Genomic DNA, 19,527 nt, shown 5'->3' with positions numbered 1-19,527 from the left:
ACAGCTTTGGGTTTAAATTGTTCTTTTTTGCTAATTCCATATTATATAAAGTTAAGTTATTGATTTGAGATCTTTCTTTTTTAAAATGTAAATGTTTACAGCAATAAATTTCTCTTAGCACTGATTTGGATGCATTCTGTAAGTGTTGGTATGTTATGTTTTTCAGTTTGTCTCAAGATCTTTTGTGATTTCTCTTGTGATTTATTTTTTGATGCACTGGTTAAAAGTCTTTAATTTCCACAGATTTGTGGATTTTCCACTTCTCCTCCTGCTATTGATTTCTAGTTTCATTCCACTGGGCCCACTACATCCTATAACTTTTGGTAAGTTGTGTTTAATTTTCATTTATCCTAAATGGTTTTATAATTTCATTTTTGGATTTCTTATTTAGTCTAGTTTTCTTAACAGTATGTTGTTTTAAAAAAAACCCCAGACTCTTAAATACAGAGAATGAACTGGTATTTGCTTAGAGGGAAGGCTGGTATGGGTGTGGGTGTGGGTTAAATAGACAAAGGGAATTAAAAGGTACAAATTTGCAGTTATAAAGTCAGAGATGAGAAATAAAAAATAAGGAATACAGCCAATACTATTGTAATAATGTTGTATGGTTACTACACTTAGTGTGGTGGGCACTGAGTAATGTATTGAATTGTTGAATCCATATGTTTGTACACCTGAAACTAACAGAACTAATTGCTTATTAATTATACTTCAAAAAGTGTGTTGCTTAATTTCCACATATATATGAATTTTCCCATTGTCCTGTTATTTCTAGTTTCATTCCATTGTAATTGGTAAAGATATGTGGTATATTTTCAGTCTCTTAAAATGTATTAAGACTTGTTTTGTGGCTAATTATTTGTTCTATCCTGAAGGATGTTCAAAATGCACTTAAGACAAAAATCAGTGTTTTGCTATTAATGGGTTGAGTATTCTGTTTTGTCTGTTGACTTATGGTATTGTTCAAGTCTTCTATTTCCTTACTGATCTTCTATTTCATTGTTTTATTCATTATTTTGTTTTGTTTTCAAGTTTTTATTTAAATTCCAGTTAGTTAACATACAGTGTAATATTAGTTTCAGGTGTAGAATTTAGTGACTCATTGTTTTATTCATTATTGAAAGTGGAGTAGTCAAGACTCCAGGTATTATTGTATAACTATTTGTATGTTCAATAATGTCATTTTTTTGCTTCATATATTCTGCAGCTCTGTTGTTAGATACATATCATAGAGTGAATATTTGTGTGTCTCGCAAATTCATATGTTGAAGCCCTAACCCCTATTGTAATGGAGATGGGGCCTTTGGAAGATAATGAGGGTTAGATAAAGTCATGAGGGACAAACCTTCGTGACAGGAATAGTGCTCGTATAAGAAAAGATACCAGAGAGCTTAATCCTCTTTCTCTGCATTTGGACAAAGAAGTGGTCATGTGAGCACACAGCAAGATAGCAGCCATCTGCAATCCAATAAAAGAGCTCTCATTTAAAAAAAAAAAAAGAGCTCTCACCAGAAACTGACCAGCTGGGACCCTGATCTCCAAATTCCAGCCTCTAGCACTGTAAGAAAATTAATTTCTGTTGCTTAAGACACCCAGTTTATGGTATTGTTTAATAGAAGCCCAAGCTAAGACAATGCATATGATTATAACTGTTATATTTTCTTGAAGTTTTAATCAATATCTCTGCCTGACCTCAGAGATAATGTAACAGAAACTTCAGTGATGAGACACAACATGGAATACAAACTTTGCAAAAATAGTTTGGAGAAGTCACTAAATAATGAATGGCTGCTGTCCTCAACAAACAGAAATCAGCAATCCCCAAGGAGGGAAATAATCTGATTTCCAAACTTAAAACATACTACTCAAAATGTCTACATCTCAGCAACAAATTACAAAGCATTAAAAAACAGGAAAGTATGTACCATTCACATATAAAAAAGAATCTGACAGAAACTATCACTGAGGAAATGAAGACATTGAAATTACTAGTCAAATACATTAAACCAGCTATGCAAAATATGCTAAATGAGCTAAGTAAAACACTGGACAAAAAACTAAAGTAAATCAAGAAAACAATATATGAAAAAAATGAATGTTGATTAAAAAATAGAAACTATAAAAAGGAACCAAAAAGAAATTCTGGAGCTGAAAAGTACAATAGCTGAAATGAAAAATTCACTAGAGTCCAATGGCAGATCTGAGGAGGCAGAAAACTTAGTGAACTTAAAGATAGGGCAATTGAAATGATCTAGTCTGAAGACTAGAAACAAAAAGAATGAAAAAAGAGTATGACACAATCAAGCACATCAATATATGCATAATAGGGAGTCCAGAAGGGAGGAAGAAGGAGGCAGAAAAAATATTTGAAGAAATGACTGCCAAAATCTTCCCAAACTTGATAAAGACATGAAATACACATTTTCAAGACCCTCAATCAACTGCAAGCATGATAAACTCAAAGGGATCAACACTGAGAAATGTTACAATTAAATTATTGAAAAGCAAAGACAAAGATTCTTGAAAGCAGTAGGAGGCAATCAATTTGCTACATACAAAGGTGCTTCAATAGAATTAACAGCTGATTACTCATCAGAAACCATGGAAGTCAGGAGAAAATCAGATTATATATTCAACATTCCAAAAGAAAAAAAGCCCTGACAGATGATCTATATCTAGCAAAACTAACCTCAAAAATGAAAGAGAAGTTAAGATATTCCAGGTAAACAAAAGCTGAGGGAGTTGTTACTAGCATACCTCTGTTTTAACTTTGTTAAATCAATATTTATGAAGTAGAGTGCCACAATGTTGGCTGGTGAGCTGGGGTTCAACAAAAGGCCAAAAAGAAATTGAAATAGAGTTTATTACTCACGGTCCGGGAGGAAGTACACAGCATGCCTCCAGGGACAACGCAGGTAGGTCCAGGCAGAATGCAGACAGAAAGTGCAGCAGGACCTAGGGCACATGCTTTCATTAGGGTCTGTAGGTAGTGTGTTTTAGGATTCTAATGCTAAGGCCAGATTGGTTAATTCAAATAAAAAAGAGTGGGGTTTATATAAGCTTCATGGGGGTCTTATAGAAGGGCCACACAAGGGGAGGGCTCTGGGAAGCAGGGGAAACTGTTTATTACAAGGGCCATTTGGGGAAGTCCTATCAGGAAGTTATTTGTGAAGCTATGGGCTGTGATCTAAGGTATGTACCAATGGGAGGGACTAGTGTTAGTTTGAAGCCCTGGTTTCATTGATCTATTGTTTTAGTTTCTATTTATTTCTGGTCTAATCTTTATTATTTCCTTCCTTCTACTGTTTTTGAGTTTTGTTTGTTCTTCTTCTAGCTCCTTTAGGTGGAAGGTTAGGTTGTTTGAGATTTTTCTTCCTTCTTGAGGTAGGCGTGTATTGCTATAACCTTCCCTCTTAGAACAGCTTTTGCTGCATCTCAAAGATTTGGGGCTGTTTTCATTTTCACTTGTCTCCATGTATTTTTTATTTCCTCTTTAATTTCTTGGTTGACCCATTCATTGTTTAGTAGCATGTTATTTAACCTTCATGTATTTGTGCTCTTTCCAGATTTTTTCTTGTGGTTGACTTCTAGTTTCATAGTGGTGTGGCCAGAAAAGATGCATGGTATGATGTCAATGTTTTTTTAATTTGTTGAGACTTGTTTTGTGGCCTAATATGTGATCTATTCTGGAGAATTTTCCTTGTGTACTTGAAAAGAATGTGTATTCTGCTGTTTTAGGATGGAATGTTCTGAATATATCTGTAGATCCACCTGGTCCAATGTGTCTTTCAAAGTCACTGTTTCCTCATTGATTTTCTGTTTGGACAATCTATCCATTGATCTAAGTGTGTTAAAGTCCCCTACTATTAATATTGCAACTCATTTGTGTCCCAAAGGTTTGTTTCCTGCTTGCTCAACAAGTATAGATTAGCTCTAGCCCTGGCACCCCATCAAAATTCTCCACCATTCAGTGGGGCTGAAACCATACCTTCTATGATGAAATCTGAACCCCAGGTTTAGAGATGGGGCCCATCTTCAAAATTTATCCTTCCCTGGATACTCTCCTTCAGTCTTTGGGTACTTTTCAGAGTTCTTTTATATCTTATAGTTACTCTTTTACAATAGCTTCATATTTCTTTATACTCCATCTTGGTCCAGAACTGGAAGTAAAATATATCCTTAATAGCTGCATTAAATATTTACACTAACTGTAATTAATAATGTATTGGGAGTTATTTCTATACTCATATGGAAATTTTTTTAAAGATTTATTTATTTGAAAGAAGAGGGGAGGGGCAAAGGGAGAGGGAGAGAGAGAATCTTAAACAGACTCTGCTGAGCATGGAGCTCAACACAAGGCTCAATCTCACGACTCTGAGATCATTACCTGAGCCAAAATCAAGAGCTGGATGCTTAACTGACTCAGCCACCCAGGCACCCTACTCTTATGGAAATTTTTGAGCAAATTAGAGGGAAATTATGTATCACTTCTGATAATGTTTCACTTAGCCATGGGGCCACAATTGGCAAGGGAGAATGGGAAATTTGGTACCTAGCAGGGCAGCCAAGCACCCAGGAAAAAACTGAAAATTCTGGCAGTCTGCCAAAATTATGGTGTATCACTAAAAGAATATATAGTTGTAGCAATATGCCACCATAAAAATGAGGTAATTTCATGTAGGAGAGGATCTCTGAGACAGAATATATTTTCCAAAAAGGCCCACCAAAGTATATCCTACCCCATATGCTCTACTTACAACGTGACACTCTCCTATCAAGATGTAGCTGCCTACACAGAGAATGGCAGAAGTGAGATTATGCAACTTCCCAGGCTAGGTATGGAAGATCTTTATGGCATATTGCATTTTCCAAACAGGCCACAGTATATCCTATCCTACAAGCTCTTCTTAAAATGTGACACTTCTTTCACAGAGCTGTAACTGCCTCAACCAATGGAGTATGACACAAGTGAGGTTATGTGATTTCTGAGGCTAGATCATAAAAATTACATGCGCTTTGACCTTGTTGTTTAGGGCATATTCTTGGAACCCAAGACACCATGCTAAGCAGCCACATAGAGATATCACATGTAGGTATTCTGGCTGACCACCCTATCTAAGGTCCAGTTGACAGCTAGAATCAACTGCCAGACATGTGAGCATGTGAATCTTCAGATGATCCCAGCCTTCAGCCATCAAGCTTTCAAGCCACCCCATCTGAGGCTATGTCAATTAGAGATGAGCAGTTGCTGTCAAGCCTTGTCCATATTTTTATAGATGTGTGAGCTAAATAAACTATTATTGTATCTTAAGCCAAGTTTGGAGTGGTTGTTATGCAGCAATAGCAACTGGAATCATTGCCAAAATATGTAAGTGAAAAAAGCAAGGCAGGTTTTTAAAATATACAATTTTTATATATTCTTAAAAAGCAAATGAAAAAAGAGAAACTACATCCTAGCTCGCTCGCTGTCTCTATATATACATATATTGCTTTCAATCTCTGCTAGTAGCTTATATAGCTAGAAATATACAATTTCATATATATCCTTGGAAAAATTACACAAGTGGGTCATTTCCTAATGGATTTGTTCCAAAGCCTGGGAACTGTTTGGGGGATTTGAGTCATACACTGTTGCAGGCCAGGATTGGGTTTCATTAACAGTAGTACATTTCCCTCAAAAACTCAATAGGCTTTCAAAGTATTTGCTACTGTTTAATTACAATGTCAAAGATCTTGTGTGAGGAGCCCCAGGTCATGATCCTGGAGTCCCTGGATCAAGTCCCGCATCGGGCTCCCTGCTTGGCGAGGAGCCTGCTTCTCCCTCTAACCCACCCCCCTCTCATGTACTCTTTCTCTCTCTCATTCTCGCTCTCTCAAATAAATAAATAAATCTTTAAAAAAAAAAAAAAAAAGATCTTGTGTGAATACAGTTTTAAGCCTGATTTCTTTTGCTTACTGGCCCCTTTGTACTTTCTTTTTTCTATCCCTTTAATGTTGCTAGGCAATCATATTTCACATTAAATATCTCACTTTGGTGATGTTTCATATCTTTTCTTTTGGACCTCAAACTTCTCATCCCCCATATTTTCAGCTAACCTTAACACTCATGGAATCACTGAAGGAATCAGAAGAACACTTCACAAAACTTCTCCCACCTCATCTGCTTACTTCCCAGCACCCCATATTCTGCCATACTATTGCCAGGAATAAACTCTCCATACCCAAAATGATCCCTCCATCTGCTAAATCTTATCCCCTCTCACTGACATAAGGTCATTGCTCTAGTAATTCTCACTTCTTTGTTATGAATTATTCCCCCCATCTGTATTATTCCAACCAGCATACAGAACTGCTATTACTTCTCCCGTCCTGGAGACACTCCAATTCCTGTTGCCACACTAATTAACTGTTTTTTGTTTGTTTTTTTTTGCTTCAGTTTGCAGCAAACACCTCCAAGCAGTTGTGTCTATATTCATTGTCTCCAATTTCTATTTTTCAACAGTTTCTTAATTCAACCACTCCAAAACAAACAAAAATACCCCTTCTCTTCTCAAGATCAACAATAACATGGATAAGTTCAAGTCAATTCTCAAGTATTCTCTAGTATTATGTCATCTGCTAATGGTATCTACAACCATTGATCATCCTTCCTTTGACTCACTTTCATTCAGCTTCTGTAATGCCACACTATTCTGTTTTTCCTTCCATCCCACTGGTCCTTCTTAGCATCCTTTGCTAGTCTGTCCTTTTATCCTTGAACTCTTAATGTTAGAAGGCACTGTGGATCAGTCTTTATCTATACCCAGGTCTTTAATGATCTTATTCTGCCTCTGGTTTTATGTAAGTATAGGCAATACCTACCAAATTCATATAATCTCTAGAACAGTACAAGCTAAAACATCCAAGTGCCTAATCAATATTATCATTTTGTCTAAAAGATACTTCAAATTCAACATGTTCAAAATTGAACTCCCAAACTTCCCCAACAAACCTGATGGAATTGCAGCTTTCCCCATCTCAGCTGATGGGAATACCATCTTTCCAATTGTTTGAGACCAAAACCTGTGAGTCAAAGTCACCCCAGAACCCCCTCTCTCTCACCTGATATCCAACCCTTAAACAAATCTTGCTTGCTCACATTTACCCTATATTTAGAATTGAACAACTTCTCCCCATTGTTACCACTATGGTGTGAGCCAACATCATCTTTCATCTGAATTAAGAGGCCATAGCCTCTTGCCCATTTACTTGTTTTTTCTTTTAACAACACAATAGCAGCCTATCAAATCACATCCCCTGCTCAAAACACTCCAGTGGCTGCCATTTCCATCAGAAAAAATTACAAAATGCTTACAGTGACTTACAAGATATGGCCCTGTTATCTCTCCATCTTCCTCAATTATAACGCCCTTGCACAGACCTCTACAATAGCTTCTTTGATGTTTCTCAAGTATACCAGCATCATCCCATTGTAGGGCCTTTGTTCTAGCTTTTCCTGTCTGCAGTGCTCTTCCCGTAGATAACCACTGACTTACTCCTTCACATCTTCAAATCTTGACTCGAATCTTTCCTTATCTATGGTCCATTTCATAAACTTTCATATTCCTTAGCTACTTTTGAATGACCTTTCCTCCATAACACTAATGTTCTAACATACTCTGTAATTTTTCTATTATTATTCTATCTCCTCCTGCTAGAGTTGCTCATTGATATATCCCAAACACCTAAAAAATGTACTGTCAACCAGGATTGAATGCCTGTAGGGAGAGATAGCATCTCTTAACAAAGCAATATCGCTTTCAATCTCTGCTAGTAGCCTCTGCAGTCTATACCAAATTTATCTTTCACGGGACATTACCAAAAGCAACAAGAAACACCCAACACACATTCTGAATCACTCCTACCATTTCTACTAACATTACAGTCTTAACTGGTGAAGAATCTGCCTTGTAAGATAGAATGGAAGGGAGACAGACCAAATGTCCTGTCTATGAAAGCAAAAATCTTTAGTTTTCTAGCCTGAAGTGGGTTAATTCTCATTCATGATGGCACAAAGTCAATGCCAAACTTGAGATTTCTTTTACCCACAGCACTCCACTTCTGGGTACAAAATTTTATAACCTTAATACATTTTAGTGTCAATAACAGAATGAAAACAACATCAACAAATAAGTTTATTTTAATTTTATATAAAGAAATACAGGAGGCAAGCAGACCAGAATTGGTACAACTGTTCCATAAAATCAGTACAGGTGTAAACTCATTCTGTATTTCTGCTCCATCATCCTTAGTACCCAGATAACCATTCTCAAATTAAATGTCCACATTGTAGGTAGGGAAACAAAGAAATACAAAGAGAGAAAAGGTATTCTTAAATGTCCTACATGTACAAATACCACTTCCATCTTGTTGACCTGCAAGAGGGGCTGAGATGATTTTTCAGCCAAGAATTCTAAAGGAAAAATGGATATTGGGTAGGGAAATAACAGTCCCTGACAGACTGTCACCATGTTTCACTGAAAAATAGTAATGTTGGTTTATTTTTAGTTTAATTCAAAAGCTGTACATTCAAGTTTTTAGAAATTTCCTAGTAGGAAATTTTATTTTGGCTATCCATTGTTATTCATTTCTAAATAATATTCTTGAATTGTGGTAAAAAAAATGATAGGACATATGAGTTTCTGGACTTTGTTACAATTCACTTCAACTCTCTTCAACAATCCACTGATTAAATCTACAATGTTTTGTGGGTTTTTTCCCCCAACAGTATGAATTTTCTCTTCTAGTATATGGGATGAGATGTGAATGAAAGCTTTCTCATATTCATTACAGCATACAGTGCCCCCCACTCAAAGAGTCAGGGTCAAGTGTTAATGAAAGATTTCTTAATATTCATTATACTCCTAAGTGTCCTCTTCTCATGCAAATTCTCTAAAATCGTACTAGTAATAATGATAGCTAATACTTGTGATATGCTATGTTCAAGGCACTGCTCTAAGAGCTTTACATGAAATGTCTCACATAATACTTCCAAGAATCTTACAAGGAAGGTATTATTCTTAGGCCTATCTTACAAATGACTAAACCAAAGCAGAGGTTAATTATGATAAATGTCATGAGGAAAATAGCTGGTAGAGACAGGGTAATGTTGAAAAAGACATATTCTACAGCTAAAGGCCTCAATATATTTACTATATTAACAGAATTATTCTCTATTATAATATGCTAAAGTTTAATAGGTTTCCAGTAATGATAGGTTTTTCTACATAGATTACATTAATAGTTATTTTCCCCCATTAGAATTCACTGATGCTGAACTTTATGAGGCAAATATGCTCCCATATTCACATTTTAGGAATTCTTTGATAATAATGGATTAGTGACCAGAGAAGGCTATCTTAATCACAAAGAATCAGATAATTCATATATAAACTTGTGAGCTATGACTGAAGTCTATCCCACATTCCTTATATTCAAAAGATTTCTCACTGATATGAATTCTCTGATGTTGAGTTAGTTGTGAACCACGAGTAAAGGCCTTCCCACATTCCTTACATTGATAGGGTTTCTCACCAGTATGAACTCTCTGATGTCGAGAAAGATGTGAGCTCTGAGTAAATGCTTTTCTGCATTCTTTGCATTCATAGGGCTTCTCACCAGTATGAATTCTCTGATGTAAAGTAAGTTGAGAGCCATGACTAAAGGCCTTCCCACATTCCTTGCATTCATAAGGCTTTTCTCCAGTGTGAACTCGCTGATGTTGAGTAAGTTGTGAACCACGAATAAAGGCCTTCCCACATTCCTTACACTGATACGGTTTCTCACCTGTATGAATTCTCTGATGCTGTATGAGGAGTAAGCCACGAGCAAAGGCCTTCCCACATTCATTACATACATACGGTTTTTCACCAGTATGAAGTCTCTGATGTTGAGAAAGATGTGAACTCTGAGTAAAGGCCATTCTACATTCTTTACATTCATACGGTTTCTCACCAGTATGAATTCTCTGATGTTGAGTAAGCTGTGAGCCACGAATAAAAGACTTCCCACATTCCTTACATTCATAGGGTTTCTCACCGGTGTGAATCCTCTCATGTTGAGTAAGTTCTGAGCCACGACTAAATGTCTTTCCACATTCTTTACATTCATAGGGTTTTTCACCAGTATGAATCCTTTGATGTCGAGTAAGGAGTGAGCCACGATTAAAAGCCTTTCCACATTCCTTACATTGATAGGGTTTCTCACCAGTATGAATTCTCTGATGTTGGGTAAGTTGTGAGCCATGACTAAAGGTCTTTCCACATTCCTTACATTCATAGGGCTTCTCATTGGTATGAATTCTCTGGTGTTGAGTAAGTTGTGAGCCACGGATAAAGGCTTTCCCACATTCTTCACATTTATAGGGCTTTTCACCAGTATGAATCCTCTGATGTTGCATAAGCAAAGAGCCACGAATAAAGGCCTTTCCACATTCCTTACATTCATATGGCTTTTCCCCATTGTGAATTTTCTGATGTTGAGAAAGCTGTGAACCACAAATAAAAGCCTTCCCACATTCCTTACATTCATAAGGTTTTTCACCAGTGTGAATTCTCTTATGCAGAATAAGTTGTGAGAGCTGAGTAAAGACCTTTCTACATTCTTTACATTCATAGAGTTTCTCACCAGTATGAAGTCTCTGGTGCAGAGTAAGTTGTGAGTTCTGAGTAAAGGCCTTCCCACATTCTTTACATTCATAAGGTTTCTCACCAGTATGGACTTTTTGATGTCGGGTGAGTTGTGAGCTACGAATAAAGGCCTTCCCACATTCTTCACATTTATATGGTTTTTCACCAGTATGAATTCTATGATGTAAAATAAGTTGTGAGCTCTGAGTAAAGGCCTTCCCACATTCCTTGCATGCATAGGGTTTCTCACCAGTATGAAGTCTCTGATGAAGAATGAGCTGTGAATCACGACTAAAGGCCTTCCCACATTGCTTACATTCATAGGGTTTTTCACCAGTATGAATACTATGATGTTGAGTTAGGTGTGAGGCTCGTCTAAAAGCCTTCCCGCATTCCTTACATTTATAGGGTTTCTCAGTAGAATGACACCTAGGATGTTGAGATAAGTAAGCATGCTGATTGAAAATGGACATTTTTTCATATATGATCATCCCTTGCCTGAAATATTCCTCCTGATTTTCTTGTTGCTTTTCCAATGTGCCTCTCACTTCCAAATAATCTCTGGAACTGGACTCCTCAAGGTCACAGTTTTCAAGCCTGGCACTCATTTCCCATTGGGATAATTCTGTTTCATAAGTGTCCTTTTTTGGAGATAAATCCTTATTTGCACTCCTTGAAGGCAAGTCTGAAAGATAAGAGAACATGAAAAATTCCTGTTATCATTTCAGGAGAACCCATAGTAGAAAAGACTATATATGAAAATATACATGGGAGCACCTGGGTGGCTCAGATGGTTGAGCGTCTGCCTTCGGCTCAGGTCGTGATCCCAGGGTCCTGGGATCGAGTCCCACATCAGGCTCCCTGCTCAGCGGGGAGCCTACTTCTCCCTCTGCCTCTCACTCTCTCTCTCTGTCTCTTATGAATAAATAAATAAAATCTTAAAAAAAAAAAAAGAAAATAGATATGGATGGTAACCAATTTATGATGGTTCAACTTAAAATTTTTTGATTTTATGATAGTACAAAAGCAACATACAGGGACGCCTGGGTGGCTCAGTCGGTTAAGCATCTGCCTTCAGCTCAGGTCATGATCCCAGGGTCCTGGGATCGAGTCCCACATCGGGCTCCTTGCTCAGCGGGGAGCCTGCTTCTCCCTCTCCCACTCCCCCTGCTTGTGCTCTCGCTCTCTTTCTGACAAATAAATAAAATCTTAAAAAAATAAAAAAGCAACATATAGAAACTGTACTTCAAATTTTGAATTTTGATAATTTCCTGAGCTAGCAATATGCAGTACAATACCCTCATGATCCTGGGCAGTGGCAGTAAGTTACAACTCCCAGGCAGCCACGTGATTATGAGGGTAAACAACTGATATACTTACAACCATTCTGTACCCATACAACCATTCTGCTTTTCAGTTTCAGTATAGTATTTAAAAAATTATATGAGGTATTCAACATTTTATCATAAAATAGGCTTTATGTTAGATAATTTTGCTGAACTATAGACTTGTAAGTGTTATGAGCATGTTTAAGGTAGGATAGGCTAAGCTCTGATGTTTGGTAGGTGTATTAAACTTACAAATTTTCAACTCACAATGGGATTATTGGGACAGGAGTTGTAAGTTGAGGATGTGATATAGGTAACTAATACAAGAAATAACTGGCTTACATCAGTGCTTTTCAGATATTTACTATGACCTATACTAATACCTACTTACCTTTCACATCACAACCTGACCCATACAGTTTCATTAAACAATATCTACCCTGTTTTATTTTTTCTATGCTATTCAAGTCTCCTCTCACTCACACATGCACACACACACACTCACACACAGATAGTCAAAACCCACTAAACTGATTTCATGTTGCATGCAGTAATATATTCCTGCCTAGGGTTTCAAAAAAATATTAGCATAGAATGATCTTACATACTAACATGTAAAAAGAGCACCAGAGAATCTACTGAGAAAGTAAGGGGAGAGAAAACATTTTTAAGCCAATGGTTCTCAAACTGGGGCGGGGGGGGCGGTCAAAATCACTGGGGACTTTGATAAAATTAAAGATGCCCAGATACCACACCAGACTAACTGATCTGAATCTAATGCATCAGAAAAAGAGCATGGTGATCTCTAGTTTTAATACTTTCTACAAACTGATTCTGATTCAGATCATGATTTGCTATCTCTGCCTAAAACTTAATAGCTTCCAAATTAAACTTAGAATAAAATCCAAATGCCTCCCATGACTTTGACAAAGCACTCCATGGTGCAGTCCCAACTTATCTGATTTCTCTCCACAAGCCTTCTCAGTTTTGCTCATTATTTGCCAAACATACTAGATTCCTTTGAGCTCTGAAAAAACTAAAGAGCCAATTTCAACTTACAACTAACTAGAGCCTGTTTGATGTCTTTGGACTACTGTGCATGACATACTGACTTTTTCTCATCCTTCAGGTCTCAATTTAAATACCAGTTCATATATCATAAATATCCATTTCTACTAACAGAAGACTAGGTAATTTAAAACAAATTTCCTGATGAGAGCAATTACACAAATTGGACAAGATATTATGGGCACCTGACTGAAGGCACTAGAGAACTGCTATTGTAATAAAGAGTCGGTGGGCTGAAAATTGAAAAACATGAAAATTCAAAGAAATAAGCTAATTATTTTAGGCTACTTTTCCACTCACGGAGGTCCTACAGTTCAAGAAAAGACAACTGAGACGTGGAAAAACTAAGCGGTGTATTGGACTATTTCTTAAGGTTTGGGCAATAACTAGAGAACAGGGCCCTCTATAAAGTCATACTTAGAGTTGGGAACCCTGAGGGCTACAAAAATAAGGAATAAGGGAAAAACAGTAGACCAGTCTGGGCAGGGTCCGAAGTCTGAACCATCTTTGAATCAACTCAACCAAGAAATCTGAACTAAAGTAATTTAAGATTATTTGCCACAAAGCATATTAAAATCTTCACTGAAGATTCACCCAAGGCTTCAAATTACTTTCATAATTTTTCTTTACAATTGTAAATTATGTAAATTACAATTGTACAATTACAATTTATTGAGTCTAGCACTCAATAAAAAATAACCAGGTGATGAGGGTACACAGACAACTTAACTGAAAAACAGAAGAATAAAGACAAAAGAAACAGATCTATGAGGGCTCAAGTCGTGTATCCACTACAAAAGTAATGATACAACACTTCTATCATTCCTAAATACTCTTGTGCTATCCCTTTGTAGTAAATTTCTCCTAACCTTAAGCGTAGATGCCTGGAAACTACTGATCTATGGCTTTCCCAGCACCTCCTTACAAATGGAAACAAAAGTATTTCCATACAAAATCTAAGATTAAAATGGAAAAAGTGATCATACTTTTCCAATTGCCTTGCCTCTTTCATACTGCTTCCTAGGTACTAGCCAGAGATATCTTCACTAGTTCTCCCTGTCCTTTTCAACCACAATACCAAGTAGCCTTTGATTACTTATCTTTACTTCACAGTCTGCTTTCTTTATGCCCTGTCTCATGTGTTCTCATACTCACTCTTGTATCCAAGGCAAATACCAGAATAATAATTGTATAATTTCTTGGGCATTGATACAGGTCAAAGACATGATGAAAGGTTTCTGTAAACTTATGGAATACTAGGGATTTTGGAGAGAAAAAAGCAATTACTGAATATAAGGAAAGGAATCTGGAGTAATAAATTTCCAGGAATTTTACTGAAAAACAGTACACTGTATGGAAATAAGATCCAGAAAAAGAACACCAAAAAATCTCATATGCTGCTAATGGCAATGTACAACAGCACAACCATGATGAAAGAGTTTGGTTGTTTTGTATAAGGGTAAACATACACTTAGCATATGATCCAGCATTAATAATTGTATGTATTCACACTTATGCCCAGACAAACATCTGTACACCAAGGATTATAGCAGCTTTATTCACAATTACCAAAAAATCAGAAACCAAAGATGCATTCATACTGGTAAAGAAGTTAAACTGTATTTGCAGATGACATACTATACATAAAAAATCCTAAAGACTCCACTAAAAAACTACTAGAAGTAATAAATGAATCCAGTAAAGTTACAGAATAAAAGAACTTATACCATGAAGTTAGTAGCATTTCTATACAGTAATAATAAAGTAGCAGAAAAAGAAATTAAGAAAACAATCCCATTTACAATTATATTAAAAGAATAAAATACCTGGGAATAAACTTAACCAAACAGGCAAAAGACCTGTAGTCTGAAAACAATAAAACACTGATGAAAGAAATTCAAGATGACATAAACAAATGGAAAAATATTCCATGTTCATAGATTGGAAGAACAAATGTTGTTAAAATGTCCATTCTACCCAGAGCAATCTGTAGATTTAATGCAATCTCTATCAAAATACAAACAAAATTTTTCACAGAACTAGAACAGATAATCCTAATATTTTTATTATATCACAAAAGACCCTGAATAGCCAAAGCAACCTTGAGAAAGAAAAATACAGCTGGAAGTATTACAATTCCACATTTCTAGATAGACTATGAAGCTGTAGTAATCAAAATAGAAAGGTACTGGCACAGATACATGTATCAATAAAACAGAATAGAGAAACCAGAAATAAACCTACACTTATATAGTCAATTAATCCACGACAAAGAACGTAAGAATATACAATGAGGAAAAGACAGTCTCTTCATCAAATGGTGCTGGGAAAATTGGACAGCTATATGCAAAAGAATGAAACTGGACGGTCTTTTAACACCATACAAAAAAACAAACTCAAAATGGATTAAAGGGCTAAATATGAGATCTGAATCCATAAAAATCCTAGAAGAGAACACAGGCAGTAATTTCTCTGACATTGTCCATAGCAACATTTTTTTTTTTTTAGATATGTGCCCTAAGGCAAGGGAAACAAAAAGCAAAAATAAACTATTGGGACTACATCAAAATAGCTTTTGCACAGCAAAGGAAACCATTAACAAAACAAAAAGGCAACCTAATGAATGGGAGAAGATATTTGCAAATATACCCAATAAGAGGTTAATATCCAATATACATAAAGAATTATACAACTCTGAACCAAAAAGTAATTCAATTAAAAAATGGCAGAGGACCTGAATAGACATTTTTCCAATGAAGACATACAGATGGCCAACAGACACATGAAAAGATGCCCAACATCACTCGTCATCAAGAAAATGCAAACCAAAACCACAATGAGCTATCATCATCTTGCACCTGTTGGATGCTAAAAACAAAAAGACAAGAAATAATAAGTGTTGGTAAGGATGTAGAGGAGGAAACCCTCATACACTGTTGATGGGTATGTAAATTCATGTAATCACTGTGGAAAACAGTATGTGGAGGTTCCTCAAAAAAACAAAAATATAGAGTGGGGGAAGATGGCAGCAGAGTAGGAGGACCCTTGGCTCACCTTGTTCTATGAATACAACTAGATAACTATCAAATCATCTTAAGTACCCCAGAAATCGATCTGAAGATGTGTACTCCACATCTAAAGGTAGAGAAGAGGACACATCAAAGAAGTTAGGAAGTCTGGAGATGCAGCTTGGGAGAGAAATGGATCGTGTCTGCTGTAGTGGGAAGGGAGTTGCAGACATGGAGAAGGGTAAGAGACAGACTAGTACACAGGGAATCCCTATAGCAGCTGGCTTGGAAAGTGAAAGGGTCCAAATTTCAAGAGTTCATGCAACCAGCGGGGATTAATGCCTAGAGTTTAAAAGGTCAGCATGTGTGGCTCTGCGAGAGCTTGGAGGACACTGGGACTGCTTTTGGAGAAGAGGCAGGGCAAAGAGCCCGCAGACATACAGTGTGGAAATAGCGATCTGAAGAGCACCTGGGGCACACAGTGGGGAGGTTAGTTGAGAGGCAGCAATCACAGAGAGACCCCTCAAGGAACAAAGGAACTAGCAGGTGCCATTCCCCTCCCCCATCCCTCAGCATAAACACAGAGCCACCTGTGGGAACCAGCGTAGTGACAACACTAGCTACTCAACTTGCTTTCAAGCCCCAGCTCCACCAAGCTACAGTGGAACCACCCTTCCCAGTAACACTTGCCTCAGTCTCCCTTGGTGGGTCCCCTTCCTCAGAATACTGGATCAAACCCCCACTAATACTGTGTCTCCTGACCCAGGAGTTTTGTGAGGCCTCAGTTCCAGTGGCAATGGTGACAGGTCTCATTTCACAAGCAGACCAGAACACATCTAGTTAAAATGCATCCCATTGAGGCCAGGGACCAAACGCTGCTCACAACAGGCAAAGAGGCTTTGCAGATGACTAGCCTGAAGGATAAAGCAGCCGGGACATGACAGCAGAACACACGCAGCACACATTGGAGAAACTCCCTAAAGCACCAGGCCCTGGGGAACAGGGACACTACACTGCAGGACATAACAGAAACTCTTCTTCGTAAGGCCACTACCCTCAAGAAAAGGAGACATAGCTGACTTTCTTAACACAGAGAAACAAGCATGGAGTACTCAGACAAAATTAAGACAGAGGAATTTGTCCTAAATGAAGGAAAAGGACAAGGCCATTGCCAGAGATCTAAGCAAAACAGATATAAGTAACATGCCTGATGGAGAATTTAATGATCATAAGGATACTCACTGGACTTGACAAAAGAGTGGAAGACATCAGTGAGACCATTAACAAAGATAAGGAATAACAGGAAGGGCTCAAGAAATGAAATGAGAAACACATTTGGTGGAATAAACAGAAGGCTGCATGAAGCAGAGGAACGAATTAATGACTAGAAGACAGAGTAACGGAAAGTAATCAAGCTAAACAAAAGAGAAAAAAGAATTACACAAAATGAGAAGAGACTTAAGGAACTCAGTGACTCCATCAAATATAGTAACATTTGCATTATAGGAGTCTGAGAAGAAGAGAGAAAAGGGGGCAGAGAATTTATTGAAGAAATTATAGTTGAAAGCTTCTGTAATCTCAGGAAGGAAAGATATATCCAGATCCAAAAGGCACAGAGAACCCCCAACAAAATCAAGAAAAGGAGATCCACACCGAGACATACTGTAATTAAATGGCAAAATAGTGATAAAGAAAAAAATATTAAAAGCAGCAAGCCAAAAGAAAGTTACATACAAAGGAACCCCATAAGGCTAGGTGCAGATTTTTCAGCAGAAATTTTCTAAGCCAGAAAGGAATGCCATGATATATTCAAAGTGCTGAATTGGGAGAAACCTCCAGCCAAGAACACCTTATCCAGCAAGTTTTTGATTCAGAATAGAGGGAGAGATAGAGAGTTTCTCAGATAAAAACTAAAGGAGTTTGTAACCACTAAACCAGCCCTGCAAGAATTATTAAGGGGAACCCTCTGAGTGGAAAGCAAAGACCAAAAATGACAGTATTAAGGTAGAAAACACAAAAGCAGTAAAAATGAATATTTCTGTAAAAATTCAGTCAAGGAACTCACAAAATAAAGGATGTAAAATATGACACTGGGTACCTAAAATGTGGGGAGGAGAGGAGTAAAGACTGAATTCAAACTTAAGACCATTAACCTAATATAGACTGCCACATGCAGATGTTGTAGACAAAACTAATGGTACCCAGACAGCAAAAGTCACTAATAAGTATGAGAAGAATTAAAAGAAATAAAAATACATCACTAAAGAAAACCAGCAAACCACGAAAAAGTGAAAGACAAGAAAGGATCAGAGAAAGTCTTCAGAAACAACCACAAAACAAGTAATAAAATGGCAATAAATACATATCTATCAACAATCACTTTGAATGTAATGGACTAAAACATTCCAATCAGGACAAATGGTACCTCCACTTGTGAACAAAGCATAATGTATAAAGCTGTCATATTACTGGGGTGCCTGGGTGGCTCAGTCGTTAAGCGTCTGCCTTCGGCTCAGGTCATGATCCCAGGGTCCTGGGATCGAGCCCTGCATCAGGCTCCCTGCTCAGCAGGAAGCCTGCTTCTCCCTCTCCCACTCCCCCTGCTTGTGCACTCTCTCTCTCTGTCTCTCTCTCTGTCAAATAAATAAAATCTTAAAAAAAAAAAAAGTTGTCATATTACTTTACTATGTTGTACACCTGAAACTAATGCAACATTTGTGTCAATTATATGCAAAATTAAAAAAAATGGAAACCCAGATGTCCCTCAAAAGTGAATGAACCAACAAACTTTGGCATTTCCCTACAATGGAACACTATTCAGGAATAAATAGAAAGTACGGATACATGGAATAATATGGATAAATCTCAAATACATTTTACTAAGTGAAAAAAGCCAGACCAGAAAGGCTATATATTTTTATTCCATTTATATAATATTCTGGAAAAGGCAAAATTGTAGGGATAGAAAACAGGTCACTGGTTGTAATAAGGGACAGCATGATGAAATTTTTAAAAAAGATTTTATTTATTTATTTATTTATTTATTTATTTATTTATTTATTTATTTATTTTAGAGAGCATGAGCTGAGGGAGGGGCAGAGGGAAAGGGACAGGCAGAGAATCTCCACTAGACTCCACACTGGGCACACAGCTCCACGTAGGGCTTGATCTCATGACCCTGAGATCATGACCTGAGCTTTCGGCTCAGGTTTTTGGTTTCGCCAAGAGTTGTTTGATTAACCAACTGAGCCACCCAGGTGCCCCCAACATAAGGAAATTTGAGGTTGTAATGGGACTGTTGTATATTAGGACTACAACAGTAAATAGTGCATCAGATTTCCTGAAGAACACCAATAAATACTGAATAAAACCTGAGAAACAACCTTCCAGAAGAATGTCAAGCTAGATCTACAGAGTCTACAATGAAGAACCAGAAACTAGAAAGGTAAACATACT

At 37.1% G+C, this 19,527-nt stretch overlaps 1 protein-coding gene across 2 annotated transcripts in view; it reads right to left on the bottom strand.

The window, feature by feature from the left end:
• Window positions 1–8,156: 8,156 nt before the first annotated feature.
• The window catches only part of LOC144378692 (uncharacterized), a 36,977-nt gene continuing 25,606 nt past the window's right edge, over window positions 8,157–19,527 (bottom strand). For both annotated transcript variants that reach the window (XM_036120111.2, XM_036120113.2), the window contains one exon: window positions 8,157–11,352. In XM_036120111.2, the coding sequence (XP_035976004.2) occupies window positions 9,422–11,352 (1,931 nt within the window). In that variant the 3' untranslated portion in view covers window positions 8,157–9,421. The remainder of the gene's footprint in view (window positions 11,353–19,527) is intronic.

Source organism: Halichoerus grypus, chromosome 15 (assembly GCF_964656455.1).
Source record: "Halichoerus grypus chromosome 15, mHalGry1.hap1.1, whole genome shotgun sequence".
Taxonomy (NCBI): Eukaryota; Metazoa; Chordata; class Mammalia; order Carnivora; family Phocidae; genus Halichoerus; species Halichoerus grypus.
Note: the sequence above shows the minus strand (reverse complement) of the source record. Positions and strands in the feature narration are given on the sequence as shown.